At 55.2% G+C, this 18,774-nt stretch overlaps 2 protein-coding genes across 12 annotated transcripts in view; one reads left to right on the plus strand and one right to left on the minus strand.

Annotated features, from left to right (window-relative positions):
* DEXI (Dexi homolog) lies at nt 1–11,883 on the plus strand. 2 transcript variants are annotated; one of them, XM_025416523.3, is made up of 2 exons: nt 1–628; nt 11,193–11,883. In XM_025416523.3, the coding sequence occupies exon 1, from the start codon at nt 193–195 to the stop codon at nt 478–480; it is 288 nt and encodes a 95-aa protein (XP_025272308.1). In that variant the 5' UTR covers nt 1–192; the 3' UTR covers nt 481–628; nt 11,193–11,883. The 2 variants fall into 2 exon arrangements, with proteins under 2 accessions (XP_025272308.1, XP_025272307.1); XM_025416522.3 differs by having other exon boundaries at nt 479–628.
* A 2,701-nt stretch (nt 11,884–14,584) lies between these two features.
* CIITA (class II major histocompatibility complex transactivator) overlaps nt 14,585–18,774 on the minus strand; it is a 69,610-nt gene continuing 65,420 nt past the window's right edge. For all 10 annotated transcript variants that reach the window (XM_049111406.1, XM_049111400.1, XM_049111405.1 and 7 more), the window contains 4 exons: nt 16,964–17,047; nt 16,715–16,798; nt 15,906–16,003; nt 14,585–15,226 (listed from right to left, as the gene is read on the minus strand). In XM_049111406.1, coding sequence (XP_048967363.1) covers nt 15,928–16,003; nt 16,715–16,798; nt 16,964–17,047 — 244 coding nt within the window. In that variant the 3' untranslated portion in view covers nt 14,585–15,226; nt 15,906–15,927. The remainder of the gene's footprint in view (nt 15,227–15,905; nt 16,004–16,714; nt 16,799–16,963; nt 17,048–18,774) is intronic.

Consider the following 18,774-nt stretch of genomic DNA (forward strand, 5'->3'; position numbering starts at 1 on the left):
GCAGCTGGGGGTGCGTGGGCCCCGCCGGGCACGTTTCGGGGTCCGGGCAGTGTCCGCTGGGGCCCGGCGCCCCCTGGGTCGAGCCTCCCGGGGCGCCCCTGGATGGCTGAGCTGCCCCTCTGCCGGCCGCCCGGGCGCCGCAGCGGCTGAGGTCGCTGGGATCGCGGGGCCGCCGCCCTCGCCGCCCCCTGCATGCCCGGCGCCCGGGTCGCGGCCCACCTGGACGCGCTGGGCCCCCTGGTCCCCTCCGTGCCGCCGCCGCTGCTGCCCTCTATGTTCTACGTGGGCCTGTTCTTCGTCAATGTGCTGATCCTATACTACGCCTTCCTCATGGAGTACATCGTCCTCAACGTGGGCCTCGTCTTCCTGCCCGAGGACATGGACCAGGCGCTCGTGGACCTCGGCGTGCTCTCCGACCCCGGCTCGGGCCTCTACGACGCCGACTCGGAGCTCGACGTCTTCGATGGTTACCTGGAGTAGGCTCGGTTACCGTCCTCCCCCGCCCCCGACGACCCGCACCCCTCGACCTGGACCAGCCGCCCAAATGATGCCGCCGCCGCTGGTTGGGGGCATCGTCCGGCCAGGGATGGGACCCCCAGGACGAGGCCCTCTCCGGCCTCCAAGATCTGTAAGTGCCCTCCTACAGATGAGGGTGGGTTAGGGGCGCTGGTGAAGAAGAGGGTGGCATCTCCAGACCGGAGGTGACCCCTCCCCGAGCCTCTGTGTCCACTTCTGATTTCCTCCATCCACCTCCTGGAGGTCTGTTTGGATGCCAGGAATGGCCAGACCCGCGTTAGGCCCTTAGTTGGGGCTGGAAGGCTTTCCCTGGTGAAGGTGACAGTTGCTGAAGACGGGAAGGAAGGCAGAGCAGAAGGAAGGTTGTTTGGGTTAGCCACGTACCTACTGCCACAGCTTATGGAAAAGCCTTTTCACCCAGATCCCTTTGAGGCAGAGCTGTTAGCTCCTCCCTTCTGCCTCAGTCTGGCTTGATGGTGACCTTGGCTTTTTTGGGGGGGATTCCCATAGCCCCGGAAGGATAAAGATTTGGAGTGTTGGAAAAGGTAGCAAGCCAGGCAGTGACCACCTTTGCCCTGTGGCCCTGGGGACTGGGTGGTGACTCAAGAGCAAGGGCCCTGGCTGAAGCTGTGAGGGGAGAAACATTCAGCAAAAGTCTGTATACTTCCTTTTGGCCTTGGGTTTGCTGCTATTTGGGAGTCGGGTTTCATGGTGCCTGAGCTCGGCAGTTCTGCAGCTTACATCTGCAAGGGCTGCCAGTTTTGCAGGTTGCTTTTGCGGACCAGGCAGGCTGGGGCTGGCTTTGCCTGCAGTGTTTGCAAGGCTTCACGGAGCTCTTGGGCCAGCGGGGAGTAGAGGGGACCACAGGATCTTTGCCCTGAGGTGTTCAAGTCCCGCCTCTAGGTCACTACCAGGAAGCTGTGTGACCTGCCCCACCTTGTGTGTCAATGGAAGGGAAGGGAAGGTCCAGGAAGGAGAGAGACTTGGCCAAAGTGTCACAGCCAGGAAGAGAGGCAGCTGGACAAGATGAGAGTTAGAGGTAGGCAGGCTGTTGGGTCTGGTGAGGGTTCATGGGACATGTAGACACTCTTTGGCTAAGGCCCTCCACTGAACTGTGTGCAGGGTCACTAGGCATAGGGCCTGAGTGGCAGTGAAGGGAGGACACTGAGGTGGCAGTCCATTTTTAGAAAACAGACACTAATGCCACTTACACACCATGTTACTCAGCACGCTGAGTTAACTCCTTTGCTCTGTGGCCTGTCTTTGCTGAGATGACCGTAGTCCAAGGGAAGCAGGACAGGGCAGGACCTACTGCAGATCCTGGGAGGTGGACAGTGAAACTTCTTTGACAAAAGCTTCATTTGAGCTCAGTGAGACCTTAGCAAGAGCCAGGTGCCAGGTGGAGAGTGTGTCGGCTGTCCTGTATCCCCGTATGCCTGCCGAGTCGGCTTGCCTACCTACCTGCCGTCCATCCATCCATCAGTACATTCCTTGATTGAACAAATGCTTACTGAGCACAGTCAACAAGAGAAACTTAGCCGTGGGCCTCCTGGCACCTGGCGAGAAAAGACAAGCAGATTTCCAAACAAGATCATCAGATTTTTTGAGAACCATGAAGAAGGGAAGGGCAAGGACCCTGGGCATCCCCATTGAGTTCTTGCTGTTTTCTCAGCACTTAGAACAGTGCCCAGCATCTAGTAGGTGCTCAATAAATGTCTGTTGAGTGAGCAAAGTGAAAGAATAGAGGTGGGCTGCTTTAGAAAGGGGGATCAGAGAAGGTCTCTCTGAGGAGATGACACATTGGACCTGAGCCCTAAATTGGTAGAAGGAGCCAGGCTGAAAGATTTGGGGGAAACCAGTCAAGGCAGAGGGAATCGCTAGTGCCAAGGCTGTGGGGTAGGAAGGAGAGTTGGTTTTTGCAGCAACCAAAAGGAGGTCAGTGTGGCTGGAAAGCAGCCCCAGAAGAGGTCCGTGGGGTAAGGCAAGGGCAGACCATACAGGACCTGGGAGGCCGTGGCCACGGCCATAGGCAATGGGAAGCCATCAGAAGGTTTTAAGCAGGAGAAGACACAATTTCACATTTTGCAAAGATGACTTTGGTGATTGTGGGCAGAATGGGCTGTCGGGGCAGGTGTGGAAGCAGGGAAGCCTGTTAGGGGCTATGGAGTTGCTCAGGCTGGAGGTGACCGGGGCTTCGGTGGGATGAGGTTGCTGAAGGTAGGGAAACACAGACCGAGAACAGTAAAAAGGTAAAATCTGTGGAGTTCCCCTCAAAACCCGGACTGGGCACTGATCATCGCACATGCCTGGGTCTAGGCCCTGTGCATATTCACTCATTCAGTCATTCGACCAACTTTGTCTCTGGCTCTTCCACCAGGCCCCGTGTTAGGCCTTGCAGATCCTAAGATGAATCTCTGCCTCCAAGCCAAGCGCTTGACTTTCAGACAGTGTAACTCGGTGAAGAATGTCTTATTTTATCTCTTCCCTGCATCAACAGAAACACTTCCCCTTCCAAATGAAAACATTGGCAGACTCTGAACCAAAAACTGAAACCCAAATGCTTCGACCAACTTTGCAGCAAAGGCTGTTTGAGCAGAAACAACATGAAGTGTGTCTCAGGGACCCTTCCTTGCAAAGCTGTCCGAGCCCCTGGGCCTGTTCTGGGAGGTAGGGAGGCCAAGGGCTGGGGCAAATACTCGAGGCCACGCGCAGCATTCCTTTTTCCCCAGTCCCGAAGCCACGCCAAAGCGGTCTTGGCCCCCGAACCCGGGAAGCCCGGAGTAGGGGACGGGAGGGGTGGCTAGCGGCAGGAAAACCCTTCGGGAGGGCTCCAGAAATGGTCTGACTGTACCTCATCTCTGGGCCCCTTTCTGTAAGCCAAGTCCAACCTCATCCTTTCTGGCTTGTTCTCCTGTGGACACCTTCTCATGTTGTGCACGAGAAGGTCAGGGAGGCGCTGACAAAGGGTGTGGGGCATGCCAGGCAGGACTGGATGGCTCTCAAGGCACACTCACTTGCTCTCTGTTTCTTTTTTTGTCTTGCATGTGTGCCCACAGTATAGTCCCCAAACATTTGCTGAGCATCTATAGAAGGAGGCAATGTTAGGGCTGTGATAAGGAGTGAGAGCGTGGTTCAAATCCCAATCCTAGCTGTGACCTTGGGTATGTTCCCTGTAGCTCCCTGGGTGTCAGTTTTCCCTTCTAAAAAAAATGGAGATAATGAAATATGCCTCATTGCGAGGCTTACATTAGTTATACATAAAGCTCGCAGACCTTCCTATGTACAATAAGTGATAGATTAATATCAACCGCTGCTAGCATTAACAGATATGATGGGAAGTGTATACACGCAGGCCCTTGCACATGTATAATCCTGCACATGCACACGCATGAATATTTATAGCCCAGGATGAGCCACAGAGGACTGCCTGCCTGAGTGCGGGTGCGTTCAGGTGTAGATCCCTGGGACAGACTTCCCACTCTGCCTTCCTGGCCTAGGACACTCAGGACACCCTTCCCACTGCCTGTGGTCTCCAAAGGCCACCAGATCTGGAGCCCCTGTTTTCCTCGAGTTTTAATCGTTGCCCAGGAGCAGGAAGCGGGGAATCAGGAGCTCCTTCCTTCCCAGGAGAAAGGGCCACTGCGGCTGGGAGTGCCAGGGAGTCTTCACATCCCAGCACTTCCGATGCGGAGGCAGCGGAGGCAGCGCAGCTGGATTGATCTGTCCATGTTCCTGGCACAGAGGGAGGGCTGTGGGAGAGAGCCTTTCTGCACCGGAAATGGAGAGCCTGCAGAACATTGCTGCCAGAGTCGGTGGGGCCTGGTGTAGCTCAGATACATAGGGTAACCAGACCCATTGGTCTGCTTATTCCGGGGTCTCCTGGCTTCTATGTCCTGACTCGGTGCCACAGCTGCTCCTGATCCACCCGCCCTGGTCCCTCCACACCCATCTGTGGCCTCTGCCATCAGCAGAACACCCAGGCTGGGATATCGTTGCCCTGCTCAGAAACCCAGGCCTTCTGCAGGGACATGGACAATAAGATTTAAGTCCTACGAGACCCCACAGGCAGCTGGTGGAACTCCTGCAGGGAGTGGGGGGGAGGAGAAGAGTCAGGGAGGATGAGGGAAACCAAGTGATCTCCTGTCCCGGTGGTCCAGACAGGAGACAGGTGAGGTGGCGAGGGGAGGCAGGTGCACCCCAGGCCTAGCTGACTTTCCAGCTGTGTCCTAGCAGAAGGCTCACCTGGAAGTGTGCTGGCCACAAGGTGCATGAGTGCTTCTTCCTTTGGACAGAAGCAGATCCAGTTAGGGGTCTCCAGACAGCTGAGATGCCAGGGGTTCAGCTCCCTTGGCCCCAAGTTAGACAAACTGGAGATTTCATCCAAGACTGAGACCATGACAGTCTTTGGGTCTATTCTGGTGAACAAATTCTTTTGGGCTCCTCTCAACCCGACCATTCATATTCCTGATTTATCGGCTGTTCCAACCCCCCAACCCCACCCCACCCCACCCCCGACTTCTGAATGCTTAGCCTGCTTGTTGGAAATCAAGATCAACATTAAAGGGACAGCAGCACTAACCTCATCTCACAAATAAAGAAGCTGAGGCCCAGAAAGGAGGAGTGAGAGGCCAGGGAAGCAAAGCTGAGTGAGATAGCCGATCCCCCCCTAACCCAGTGCTGGGTTTGCAGCGGGGGGGGGTCCAGGAAGGGGCTCCAAGATCCCAACCTCGGAATAGCACTCATGGCTCCGCCAGGCCTGCTGCATAGACGCTCTCGCTCCTTTTCGCTGAGTTACTTAAATAAAACTTTATTTTGAAATAACTTCACAAGTATACAGAAGTTGCAAGAAGAGTGCCAAGAAGTCCCCCATATCCTTCACCCAGAGTCACCAGTTGTGCCGATTTACCTCTTGCCACATTTGCTCACCGAGGCAGTGTGGGCTGGCTCTACGTTTGTGCATGTCTATATATATGTATACGTATGGTTATTTTTCTGAACCATTTGAAAACGGATTGCAGACATTATGTTTCTTTACTCCTAAATACTTCACTGTCTGGTTTCTTAGATCAAGGACATTCATTTCCATAACCGTTGTCAAAATCAGCAAATTTAACACTGATGCAGGCCTATGACCAGTCTAATCTGTGACTTTATTCAGGTCTCACCAATTGTCCCAATAGTGACCTTCCCTGGCAGAAGGCAGAGTTGAGGTTCCAGATCCCATCCCAGATCACCCTTTGCCTTAATCATTGTGTCTCTCAAGCTGCCCTCGATCCTGACCAGCTCCTCGCTCTGTCTGTCTTCATCTTTCATGGCATTCACATTTCAGAGGAGTACAAGTCTGGTATCCTGTAGAATATCTCTCAGTGTGGGTTTATCTGATGTTTGCTCTTGCAATTAGGTTCAGATGATGCATTGTTGGCAGGAACCCCTCAGAGAGGTGAGTGCACTCGTGAGTGCATGACATATGTCCCGCCGCTGGTGGTGATAACTTTGATTGCTTGGCTAAGGTGGTACCATTTCTCCCTTTATAACTTGTAGTTGCAATTAAATACACTAGTTCTAGTACTTCGCTTTTCAGAAGACTACTTTTTTTTATGTGAATTTATTTTTAAAAGGATGGCGTGTAGTCAGTTCTTAATAAATGATGCTGTGTTGATGGTGCGTCAGACCCAGAGGGGACTCCGCCCAGGAAGCCTTCCCCTCTCCTTGGGTGCTCGCTGCCTCTTGGGGGCCCATCACCAAGGAGGATCTGTCCCCATAAGTGGCCTTTGAAGCAGCCCAGGGTGATGATAACTGGTACCCAGTGAGTCCAGGTGATGCTGCTGTCCTTACAGCTATCATCCTCTGCCCGGAGCCTGGGGAGGCACTGGGAGTGACTCCTGGTTCCAGGCACCCCTGAAAGGGGAAGGCTTCATTCTTGTGATTCCTTCCTGCCAGAGGACTTGGCCGGGTGGTTAAAAATAACTGCCTCTCCCACATCTAGCTTCCCCTAAGTGTCACCCTTGAAGCAGGCAGGGCAGGGCTCATTAGCTCCATTGTACAGGGAGGAAAACTGAGGCTTAGGGATGTTGAGTGACTCACCCTAGGTACCCAGCTCTGAGGTGGCCAGCTGGGCCTCCTAGCCACACTCCCAGTGCTGCTTCGAGTGAGGCCCTCTGCCACAGGGGAGGCCGCTGAAGCAGAGTGTGGCCGGGCTGTCGGTGCTCTGCTACTCTCGTGCACCTGCTACTTCTCCCTTTGACCAGGCGTATCTGGCTAGAACTAAGGGTTTCACTTCCATTGTATTTGCTTTTAGTTTGCCTTCTGTTTATGACAAATGATCCTGTTTTTTATTCTTGATAGTGACATAAAAGTTCCTCTTAAAAATTTGGAGCTAAAAAAAAAAAGTCCATTGATTTAAAATACCAAAAAAATAATCATCCGGGCAGTTCTTAGATTTGGCAAGACTCCTGGACAAATGCTGCCCTCCACCAACCAGCTGGAGACTCGTTCTGGGCCAAGAATCTTCACAAAACCCACAGCTGGTGAGTGTCAGCAACTGACATGTCAACCGGAATCTGAGTCTGAGAAGCCAGTCCTTGTTTCTCTAGAACACCGGCATCCATCAGAGGCCCAGGCAGCCGGGCAGTCTCTCCTTTCCCATCCCCTTCAGGCCATGAACCCCTGGACTAGCCGAGGCAGAGGTCATCCTGCCACACAGCCCATCACTGAGCTGACAGTGGACACCCATGCACGTTGGCTCTGGGTGACATCTGCCTTTAGCCACTTGAATTGATTGGCGCGAGGGAAAGAGGAACGAGCAATGGGTTTCCAGCCAGCAAGGACTTTGGAGGGCGACAGGGCTACATGTTTCAGGCCGCCAGCACTGAGGAGGCCCCCCGGCCTGGTGTGTTTGCTAGCTGGGAACAGGTGGGAAGGAGGGGCGGGGCCGCTGCTCCCTGATGCGTCATGAATTGCAGGCACTCCACAGATGTGACTTCATACGATCCTCACAACAAACAGCCCAACAAGGTGGCCACTGTGCTCCTGTTTCAGCTGAAGAAACAGGCCTAGAGGGATGAAGTAACTTGCCTGAGGTCACACAGCTACCAAGGGGCAGAGCCAGGATTCCCACAGATCAACCTTGCCGTGACTGCTCCCAAGGAGTGGGGTGGCTAAAGCACGTGAGAGAAATCTCCTTGCAGCATGTCCAGAGCTTGGCCCACCAGCACCCTGCAGACGCAAGAGCCAATCCCAAAACTAGGCAGTCTCTCCACAGAGGTCATGAGCCGGGACTTGCTTCTTAAAATGGATCGAGTGCCCAGCTGTCATTCTTAATGCCAGAAATGAGTCAGCTGGCCACTCCCTCTGTCCAGCTCTCGGGAGTAGCCTGGAATGAAAGGTTATGGTTTCAGAAAGAAGAAGAAGGAGGAAAAAAGCCAACAGCTAATGAATGGTCTGTCATGCTCTAATGATGATTAGGAAAGCTGGAGAACCCACTGCTTTGGATCCTGCAGGCTGCAGCTCCAGGATGCTTGCAGCCTCAGGCTTTTCATGCCTTGGAGGAAAGAGATGTACCTAAGATCAGACCACAGAGGTTCAAATCCACCTCTGCCCTTTGCAAGCTCTATGGCCTTGAGCAATTTGCTGAAGCCTTTCTGAGCCCTGTCTGAAATTCCCGATGATGCCTGGCCCCACCTCCCAGGGTTGTCCTGAGGAATACATGAGCTAGGACAGGAGTTAAGGCAGATGGTACAATGTAAGCAAAGAGTGCTTGAGAAATATCACCTGTTGAGATTCTCAAGTTTCTCATTGGTGGATTTGCTGTGAGGCCAGACTCGCAAGTTAAGGAACAAGGGGATTGATCTTTAACATGGAGCCACAGTGGGTGGTGGCACAGATGAGAGGTCACAGGATGTCCTCTAGCTGAGGACAGGGAGACCTGAGCTGTCCTCAACTTGCTGTGTGACTTAGGACAGCTCCCTGCCCTGTCTGGGCCCTTTGTGGAAGCAGTGATACGGACTCCCGATCAGGGTTTCCCAAACCCCATATGACCCCGTCAACAATTTCTGCTCCCTAGTCTGAACTCTGATTTGTGTCATTGTTTTCATTAAATGTGCTCTTTTTAAAGGGAAGTCGTGCTCTGAAAAGACATGTACTTTATTTTACTATCAGAAGTGGAAACCTGGCATCACTTGCCATAAATAGAAGGTGACCCTGAATAGCACAGTGAAAACAGAGAGCAGTAGTGGGTCCAGCTGGAGCCGGCGCCAGCAGGGCCCTGGGCCTATTCAGATGGGAGATTAGCATGTGTCAGAGACACGTTCCAGCCAGGCTGATGCTTGTCTGGCCTCTGCTGGTGGCAGACACCAAGACTGGGAGAGGAGTGGGTCCCCATTCCAGAGGTGATTCTGTGTTCTCTGACACCCAATCCACATGAGTCTGAAATGGGCTTAAGTATGAACCCCTCCCTTAGAGATCTCTGAATGGAGCCCTGCTCTCAGGAGCACCACCACTGACCCTACAGGAAACCCCAGGGGTTCCTTGGACGGAGGTCAACAAAGGTGGATTCCTGGTGGGATGGGAGAGGGAGCCATGGACACCTTTCTAGAAGGCTGAGCTCAGCAGTGCTCTGGCTGCAGCCCTGGCTTCCCCTCCCCATGCCAGATCCAGCTTGGGAGGTGGGATGAGGCCCCAGGACACGAAGACCTGGCCTGTGTCTTCAGCAGCAGCTGGGGACTCAGAGCAGTGGAAGGATGTGTTCCCAGCTGGCATCTAGAAGATGAATCTGGCAGACAGCACAAGAAACTTGCCCATCCTCCCCTCTCCGCAGTGTCCACCATCGCCTGCCTTCTTGCTCCCCTCCCCCACCCCATACCAAACTCCAGGGGGTTCTAGGGGTTGCTGTGGACTCGTTGCCCACCTGCCGCCTACCTGGCCTACCTGGCGTGCTCTTCGTGCGCAGCCATCCCCCGACTCAGGGCTCTGTCCATCCCCTGTACCCCCTCCTGTCGGGCATATTACCTTGGGCTGCACTCGCTCACCAGACTGTGTCTCAGAAGCATGGCTGCATTTATCACAGGATCCCCAGCACCCAGCTCTGGAGAACTGAGCGTGTCTGGATGAGTTACTTACCGTGCCTGAACCTTACTGCCTTTGTCTGTAAAATGTATCATAATAGCATGTCACTCCAGGAGTTGATGGGGGGGGGGGGGGTGGTGGTGCTGAATGACATAATGTACGTAATGCTCTGCCTCAGGCCTCCTCTCCCTGGAGCAGACCCCTGGATAGAGGTTCAAGTGCAGGTCGTTTATTTGGGAGGTGATCCCAGGAACTACCAGCAGGAAAGGGTTCTCAGGTCACCACTGCAGCCCTGAGCTCAGTGCTGCTCAGGAACTCTGGGGGCCAGGATACATAGAGGCTCAGCTGCGGGGTGCAGGAGCTGAGGTACTGATCCCCCACCCTCCTGGTCATCACTGATTGGAAGACAGCTATGGGGGGACCTTGGCTCTGCCTGCACTTGCAGCCTGGGGGCCAGGCAGGCTTCAGAGGCAGCTCCCTGCAGGTGGAAGCTGCCAGGTTCGGGTGCCCTGGATGGGCGTGTGGAGGGACCAGGGCATCTCTGCCTTGGGGACGAGGCACACAATCAAAGCTCAGGTGGTGGCAGCTGCCTGGGTGTGATGGTTTCTGTCGTCATCGTCACCAGTCCAGTGCCAGCTCTGCCTGTCACAGTCAGTGTAACAGGTCACTTGGCTTCTCTGCACCTCGGGGAGATGCGTGGTTCTCAATAGAAATAGTCCTGCCCCCTCCGCGCCCCTCGGAAATGGGGCCAGTTGCATTTTTAGTTGTCCCTGTGCCCCAGGACTGCTACTGGCATTAGTGGTCTGCGACCAGGGATGCCGCTCACAGTCTCACAATGCCCACAATCGGCCTCCTGCCTCTGAGAATTTTCTGCCCCAGATGTTGGTAAACGACAGTACAGGTTGTGTATTTAACATGTAAGTTGTTATTTGACTCACGATGACGTTTGCAGGAGGTATAGTCTGAGCTGGCGGTGGTGAGACCCAGAGCTGGGCCAGGAGGGTAGGCATGGGAAAATGAGAGGTTGCAGAGACCCTGGCGCCCAGCTAGACACAGAAGGTGGTGGGTATGGGAAATGCCAGATTGGTTCTGGGAAATGGGGAGCAGCCGAGGGGCCAGGAGGGGAGGAAGAGCCATGTCTTGTGAGGACGAGTGCAGTAGGGCTGCTGAGTAGCCTGGCCTGCGAAGCATCTTCCGGGCAAGCTGGGAGGTGTCGCCAAGCCCTGCCCACTGCCCGGGCTTGCTCAGCCGCTCTGGGGCTCAGGTCAGCCAGCAGGCCCTGGGTCACCCTGAGCACGCTGCCGTCCTTCCTCAGGGACCAGGATCCCCCTCCTCCTCCTCTCGCCCAAGAATGGATTAAGTGAAATTGCACTGGCGCCCAGTCCAGGGTCCTTAGAAATCAGGCAAATTCATTAAAAAAAAAAAAAAAAAAGTTACTGAGAGTTTAGGAAAAGATGCCCAGCCTGACAGTGGGCGTTCTGATGGTTCCCGAATGCAAGGGATGGAGGAAGGCCTCCCTGCCCCGCCCCGAGCCTCCTGAGGCCACCACCAAATGGGCGAAGGCGGGACAGTGCTTCCGTGCTGGTAACACTCCCTTTCTCCCCTCTCGCTAGGCCTGCTCCCCCCGAAAGCTCTGTGCCAACAGAGAGGTTTCCATCCGGACCCCAGAGGGTAGGATGGAGAGATTGAAACTGAGAGCGGAGGCCCAGAAGGCCTTTGCCCCCACCCAAGGGGGAAAGGCAGGGGCGTCCGAAGACCTCCCCCACCCGCAGCGACGCACAAACAGCCTTGCCTTGGCTTATGACCTTTCGCAGTTGCGATGGATGTTTACAGGAACCCAGCCAGAGTCTGCCTCCCCGCTCTTCACCCCCGACTGCACCTGCTTCTCCCACTTAATCTTCGGAGAGGATACTTCAAACTGCGGACACGCGCACAGAGGCCACTCCCAGCTCCATCTGCTGCCAGTGGAGCCCGAAGCCCGGCCCGCTTTGGCCCGAGGCTGGCCCTAGATGCAAGGATTGTTTCAGGGAGTTAAATCAGAAGGAGAAGAAGCCGCAGAACGTGTCGGGCTGAAGGGTCGTGTCGGGCTGAAGGGTCGGGCTTGACTTATCCATTTCAAGTTCCTCGTTCTTCACCAAGTTGCCAGAACTGATACATCACGCCGAGGGGGAGTGCCACGTTGCTCCTCCAGCCGGAAACATTTTTTGAAAATGTGAGTGGTGTGGATACTTGATGGTGATAAACCTTGTAAAAGCAATACTTAGGAGGCTGACTTCTTTCAATTAAAACATGTATGCAACTCCAGCCTATGGGGCCCTGCCTGTTTTTTTTTTTTTTTTTTTTTTTTTTTTTAAAGATTCAGAAAAGGAGCCCGTAGGCAGGACCTTGTGCTCGACAGAGGGCAAGAGTCAGGGCCTCCCCAGCTTGGGACCCAGCAGAGCTGGCCACAGAGTCAAGGATGTGGCCCTAGACAAGTCACATCTGTGAAATGAGGACAGGAATTTGCACACCTCATGAGATGACTTTGTGCTAATAATTACAGAGGTGCCCCTCTGGGCTGACACGGCTCCGTATCAGGACACACAGCTTGGCAAGCAGAGCCCACGTTGGTCTGCAATCCCCATTTGCCTCCTTGTTCAGGTGCCTTTGTGCAGTGCACAGACTGCCTAACCACACCAGACTGCCCTGCCCAGGGAGGTTTTTTGTTTTTTTTTTTTTTAATTTACTAAAATGCAAGACTTTCCAGAGCAGGAAGCTGGGGCATTTTATTGAGTACGCCACTGTGTCCTCTGTACATATTTGTGGGATGAACAAAGCAAATAAGCAAAGTTGTGGTGAGGATCATTTATCCCACAAACATTTATTGAGCACTTACTGTGTTCAGGCACCTTGCAAAGGTGCAGAGCATACAGCAGTGCCCAAAGCAGACAAGGGTGTTGCCCACCTGGAGCTCACAGCCTAGGACAGCAGGCAACACAGCAGATAAGGATGAAAAAAGATAAAAGTAATGACCAGTTTGGAGAGTGGGAGTGGGGGGTGTCTATTTACTGGGGAGGTGCCCTTTAAACTAAGTCCTGGGGCATCTGGGTGGCTCAGTGGTTGAGCATCTGCCCTCAGCTCAGGTCTTGATCCCGGGGTCCTGGGATCAACTCCTACACCAGGCTCCCCACACGGAGCTTGCTTCTCCCTCTGCCTGTGTTTCTGCCTCCCTCTGTGTGTCTTTCATGAATAAATAAGTAAAATCTAGGGAAAAAAAAAAAAGCAAACCTGCAGGATCAGAAGTTGTCCAACGTGAAGGGCCGGGAAGAACGTGCCAGGCAGAGGCAGAAACAAAACATACATAACGAGGACTGGGCTGCATGCCAGGCTCTTGCTGTGACTGTGCCAACCCCTTGAATTGCCGCACAATGAACACGGTACTGTAATTATGCCCATTTTACATATGTTGAGCCTGAGGCACGGAGAGGTCATGTGCACACGTGGTGAGCTGGGCGCTGAGCCCAAGCTGGCTGGCTCTGAAGTCTGCTGCTGGCCCTGGACTGTGGTCCCTTCGAGCAGGAAGGACTTAGCATGGTGCTGCCACAAGGTAATGATTACTGATATTTACTGAGCACCTACTATATCCCTTGCACTGTGATGAGCACTTCACACACATCCACTTACGTAATAAATGGTAGCTGTCACACAGGCAGGCAGAGCTACGAATAATCCCAGCCCTGGACTAGGGTTTTGTCATCTCTGAACAAACTCAAAGCTGTGGGTGCAAGTGTCCCCCCACCCCTCCGGCTGAGGGCTATCAGCAGAGGCCTGTCCTGCAGGAGAGTCCCCCTGTCCCCCCCTGTCGCCACACAAACAGCAGCCCGTGGACTGCACACAATCCACAAATGCCGGCACACCCTGAAGAGTGATGTCCAAGCCAGTCAGAACGCCTGGCGCCCTTCGCAGCTGGGCCGAGGCAGAGGGCACCTCCCCTCCTCCCCACCCCCGCCCCACACTGTCTCTGCGAGGACTGCCAGCTAGGCAGCCAGGACCAAATCCCTCTGACCCTCCTGACCCCTGACTCCCACTTTCCGGGAAGAGGAGGAGAGTTTCGAAACCGGGCATCAGAGCCAGTGTGCTAGAGCCAAACAGACAGCTCCCCCCGCCCCCAGGAGAAAGCCCACTTAACCTGAACTGGGACATGTGACCAAGCAGGCCAAGCTCCAGCAAAACAACCACAGAGCAGGCGGCAATCTGTGTAGACAGCAAAGCTTCCGGGGCCCTTTTAGGCTCGCCGCGGCCAAGGCAAGATGCCAGCTCGACTAAGAAACGGCTCCCAGGGTAGAACGACGAGTCGGAGGCAGAGGTAAACCTCTCCGCAAGGCTTACGGTACTTCAGCCTTGCTGATCCCCCAATAATGGATTTGCCACTACAGCTTGGGATGCCGTAGGGAGACCCCTTTCCACGGAGGCAGGATGTGGGCCAAGGTGGACTCTGCTGGGGGGCCGGGAGCAGTCGGGGGCAGTTGGGGGGTAGGAGAGCCACAGACCCTGTCACACAGGGCACAGGCTGTGGAGGAAGTAGTGCTGTGTGACCCCCAAGGCTGGGTTATAAAAAGGATGCTTCCTTCTGTGATCTCTCTTCCATGTTGGGTGGTGACCCTTCAACCCAGCCACCACGCTACGGTGAAGCCCAACCAGCCCACAGGCAGAGATCTCCCTTCTGTGGTTCCATAGAGGCACCAAGGCCCCAGGCCCACCCCCACCCCACCCGCACCCGCCAGCATCAAGTCCCTGAGCCTTCAATGATGCCAACCCCAACCGCCAAGCTGCCCCAGCCAACACCGAGTGGGGCAGAGACGAGCTGCCGCCCAGCCCGCAGAGCAGGCACAGTGTGAGCAGAATAAATGTGTGCATTGTTTCAAGCCACGGGGCATCCCGGGGAGCCTGCAAAGCATCAGATAACCGAACAGCGGGCACCCCGAAACAGTAATTGTGGTATGAACTCAACCAGTGGGCACCCCCGTGAGATCAAATGAGCCCTTTATAACGTAGTGAAACATGACACGAGAAATGAAGGCCGAGGGGCAGGTGTGGTTCCAGCCCACCGCCCCCACGTTAGTGTACCATCAGCAATTTCCAGCTCCAGTCCAGTGTGTCGGGGCCACGCCTAGCTTTGGCCTCGACAGAGTTAGTGCAAAACAGTGAGTCCTGCAGATGGAACGCAGCAGCCACAGCCCCCCCCAACCTGTCACGGTCACAGTCTGGGAGTGAGTGGGCGGGGCTGACCGCTGGGATCCGCAGGGCGCCAAGCGTGCCCTGTTAGGACAGCAGCGTGGAGAGGCGCTTCCTCCCCAGGCTGGCGGGGACCTCGGGATGCAGAGATGCGGCTGCCTCCATCCCTCGCTCCGGCCCAGCTGCAGCTGCTAGGAGCGTCCTGTCCCGCAGGGGGGACCGCACCTGCCATCAACCTGGACCCCGCGGGAGCCTGGAGCCAGGCCTGGGTCCGTCCGCAGAGCAGGCCGCGGTCCTTCCCGCTGCTGGGTGGGGGCCAACCCCAAGCCGGCGGGGCTGGGCGCCACGATGCTCGGCTCATGGACACGAGAAGAACTGTGTCCACAGATCACCAGTTCAAGGTCCAGCGTGGTTGGCGTCCTCCAGGAACGTGCTGTGAGAGGTCGGGAGAAGGGGCCGGTCAGAACGCTCTCGGAGGGGCAGCTCAGCACAGGGACCGGGGAGGAGGTGGGGTTGGAGGAGGACATCACGGGGGGTGGGGAGCACGGAAGTCACCGGTGCAGAAACTCCCAGAGCAAATCCTACAAAGACGATGCAGGGCAGGCAGCAGGGGTGGCTCAGGGACCTCTAAGGAAGCTCTTCCCAAAACTAAGGGCTGTGGACGGTGACTCCCCACCTCTCCACGCCTGGCCACAGGGAGGAGGCTCAGGGGCCAAGTCCCCAAAGCCTTTATTTTATTTTTTTAAGATTTTATTTATTTATTTGAGAAAGAGGGCACTAGAGAGACAAGCAAGCACGAGTAGGGGGGGCAGATAGGGAGAAGCAGGGTTCCCACTGAGCAGCAGGCCCAATGTGGGGCTCGATCCCAGGACCCAGGTATCACGACCTGAGCCCAATAACCGACTGAGCCACCCAGGTGCCCCCTCTCCAAAGGCTTTAAAGACCCCTCCACCAGTCACAGGAGGAGGCCCCAGACGGTGCAAGGTCCCGACATGCTCACCCAACCACCTGCCACCCTCCTCGCCCCCCTCCTGTGGATTCTGACTTCACAAGACACTGGCCCCAGCAGCCCCCTGTGGTTCTTCCCGCCTGAGCCCACCCCGCTTACCTACCTCATCCCAGGCATCACGGAGATCATCTCAGGCTGATCCGTGAGTCCAGCTGCTGCAGGTGTTCATGGACGCCGAACGGGATGGTGGGCGTCCACATCCTGCGATGGGCGCGGCATGCGGGGGCCAGGTGAGAGGAGCCCCAGAAAGGGGAGCCCCCAGCACAAGCTGCCCCCCCATTCCCTCCTACCACCCAGCCTAGAGCCCTGGAGACTTCCCACTGGGCAGAATCAGACCAGTGCGGGGTTATAGCAACAGCAGAGGCCCGGGAGCCCCTAGACCCCCTTTCTTTAGACCTGGTTCTGCTGCTGACTTGCTATGTGACCACAAAAAAAGCCAGTTAGCCTCTCTGTGCCTCATTATCCTCATCTGTAAAATGGATCTTATAAGATCTATGCTAGGAGGTATGAGGAATTATGTAGGTGAACGTGCCTCAGAAGAGTACAAAGTACTGATATCGGGCATTAGACATCACGGCACAGAATAATACAGAAGTTTGAACCATATAAAACTGCCAGACTTGCCAGGTCCAAAATAATAGAAGTGATTTCATATCGTTCACTCTTAATACACTGAGCATTTTCAGGTACCAACCACTGTTCTAAGATTAATGTGAACCTCACAAACCTACTTGGGGGTAAATATTATCCCTCCCAGTTCACAGACAAAGAACCTGAGGCCAGGGAGGTAACGTTTGCTCATCCAAGGCCTCACATCAGTGAGGCCCAGGGTGGGATTTGAGCTCAGGGCTCACAGGAGCTGCACCCCTGGGAAGCTGGTGGCTCTCCACCCACTGGGGGGCCGAGACTTACGCCAGAGTCTCCACGTGAGGGCACTTTCTCAGGCTGGCGGCGAGCTGCTGGGCCCCGGCGCCCGTGAACTTGTTATACTGGACACTGAGGAGAGAAACCCATTGTAGGGCCTGGCCCTTGGTCCAGGCCAGCCAGCCCCAGACCAAGGCCACCACTGTGCAGTCAATGAGCAGCCCTTCCCAGCATGGCAGCAGGAACCCCACAGTCCCCCAGAGCCCCAGCCCCCTGCCACCCACTGTCCCCACTCACTCCAACACCCGGAGGGACACCATGTCTGGAAGCACCTGTGCCAGGCTCTCAGCTCCCACATCACAGATGTAGTTATTGTACAGGCTGTCAGAAACAGAGGTCAGAGGTCATGGTGGAGGGCTGGGGGTGCCGGGAGGTCAGGGGCCATGGGGTTCCCCATTTTACAGAGGGACAAATTGAGGCTGCTCCTCTGGGGTCACACAGTGAGTCCAGGGAAGCCACAGGAGCGAGTGGAAGTAGTTTCCCGGCTGAGGCTTCCCAAGCTCAAATCCCAGCTCCAGGGCTTGCCGCCTGCGTGACCCTTGGCAAGTCACTTAACTCCTCGGTGACTCAGCTTACTCCTCCATAAAATGGGCACAACAGAGTAATTGCGGAGAGGAGTAAATGAGTTAATGCTGGTCCGGTATGTAAAACAGGGCCCAGCACACGGAATGACAAATCCTAGCTGTGGTTCTGACTACCTCCTGCGGGTGGAGGGAGGTGAAGGCAATACGAGCTACCGCAGACCATGTGACCACCACTGGTGTGACCACCACCGGGGATTGCTGGGGACAGAAAACCAGAACCCCTGGGCCAGCTCGGTTGCCGTGGCGCAGTCACAGCTACCGCGGGGCAGAGCTCTACACTCAGTCACAATCATCCTTGCAAGCCACCCGGTGCTCCCGAGGTTCCCATCCCAAGGCCATGACTTCGCCATGACTCAGCCTCAGGGCCCCACTGCAGGGCAGCACGCGTAAAAGCAGCAGGTCTACACTGCAGTAAAGCAGATTTAGGCTATACTCCAACACCCCCTGAGGTCACAGGTTGGCCAGGCCCAGGGCCGCGACCGCGCGGAGGCTCTACAGTTTCTTCCTGGGGTGTGTCTTAGAACCCAGGAGGCTCCCGCCGCCTCCCACAGACCCAGGATTCTTCCCATATTTCATTTACACCAAGATGCCCACATTCACATTCAAGTATCATTGAGACCCGGATGTGCCTGACAATCCATGAGCGTCATGGCTTAATTAGCAGAGTTTTGTCCTCTTAATGGTGTCTTACAGTGGATGGCATCTCAGAGCCCTTCCAGTATGAGGTTTCCTAAAGTGTTGGTCAGACCAGATATTACCCCATACGTGCCACTTGCTTCTCCATTCACAATGGAAAACCTTCAAAAGCCCTTTGGGGGCCTCCGAGGGCCTCCCTGCATAATCTGGCCTCTTCTACCTCCCCCACCTCATCTCCCACCCTCTGTCCCTATAGCCAGCCACCATGTCCCTTCTGGCAAAGACTCAAGGCCATTGCATCTTCTGTTCCCTGCTCCCGGGATGCCTGTCCCTGAGCACTTCCACGGAAGGGGAAGGGCCTCCTGAGCTCCTTGGCAACTTCAATATTCCCCATTGACTCTCTTGGGCCCTCGTTAGTTTCCTTCCCAGCACGAGTCACTATTTAAAAATATTTAATTTGTGCATGTGTTTAGTTGTTATGCAAGAAGCTTCGAGGCAAAGAATGTTTGTTTTGTCCATAGCTGTATCTCTAGTTCCTAGCACAAGTGCTGGCCCATGGTTGATATTAGAGGCAATTAGATGCCCTGCACACTCCTGGGGGTGTGCCAGCCGCATAGACTACGAGTGGCGCAGTACACAACCTGCGCAGCTGTGCATGGTGACCCCGGCTGGAATGAAAATGGAGGGGATGATGGGTCAACAACTAGATGGACCAGATATACCATCTCCCCTGGGAACGTGACTCTGGCTGCCCTAGGTGGGTGTTGAGGGCTGAGGAAGGAGCAGGAAAGGCTGGCGGGGGAGGAGGGCCGGCACGGCCCAGCTGAA

The sequence above is a fragment of the Canis lupus genome, chromosome 6 (assembly GCF_003254725.2).
Source record: "Canis lupus dingo isolate Sandy chromosome 6, ASM325472v2, whole genome shotgun sequence".
Taxonomy (NCBI): Eukaryota; Metazoa; Chordata; class Mammalia; order Carnivora; family Canidae; genus Canis; species Canis lupus.

Coding starts and splice junctions, on each gene's coding strand:
- DEXI (XM_025416522.3), top strand. CDS start 545: ATGATGCCGCCGCCGCTGGTTGGGGGCATCGTCCGGCCAGGGATGGGA. Junction 629..11,192: donor CTCTCCGGCCTCCAAGATCT/GTAAGTGCCCTC, acceptor CCCTCTCGCTAG/GCCTGCTCCCCCCGAAAGCT.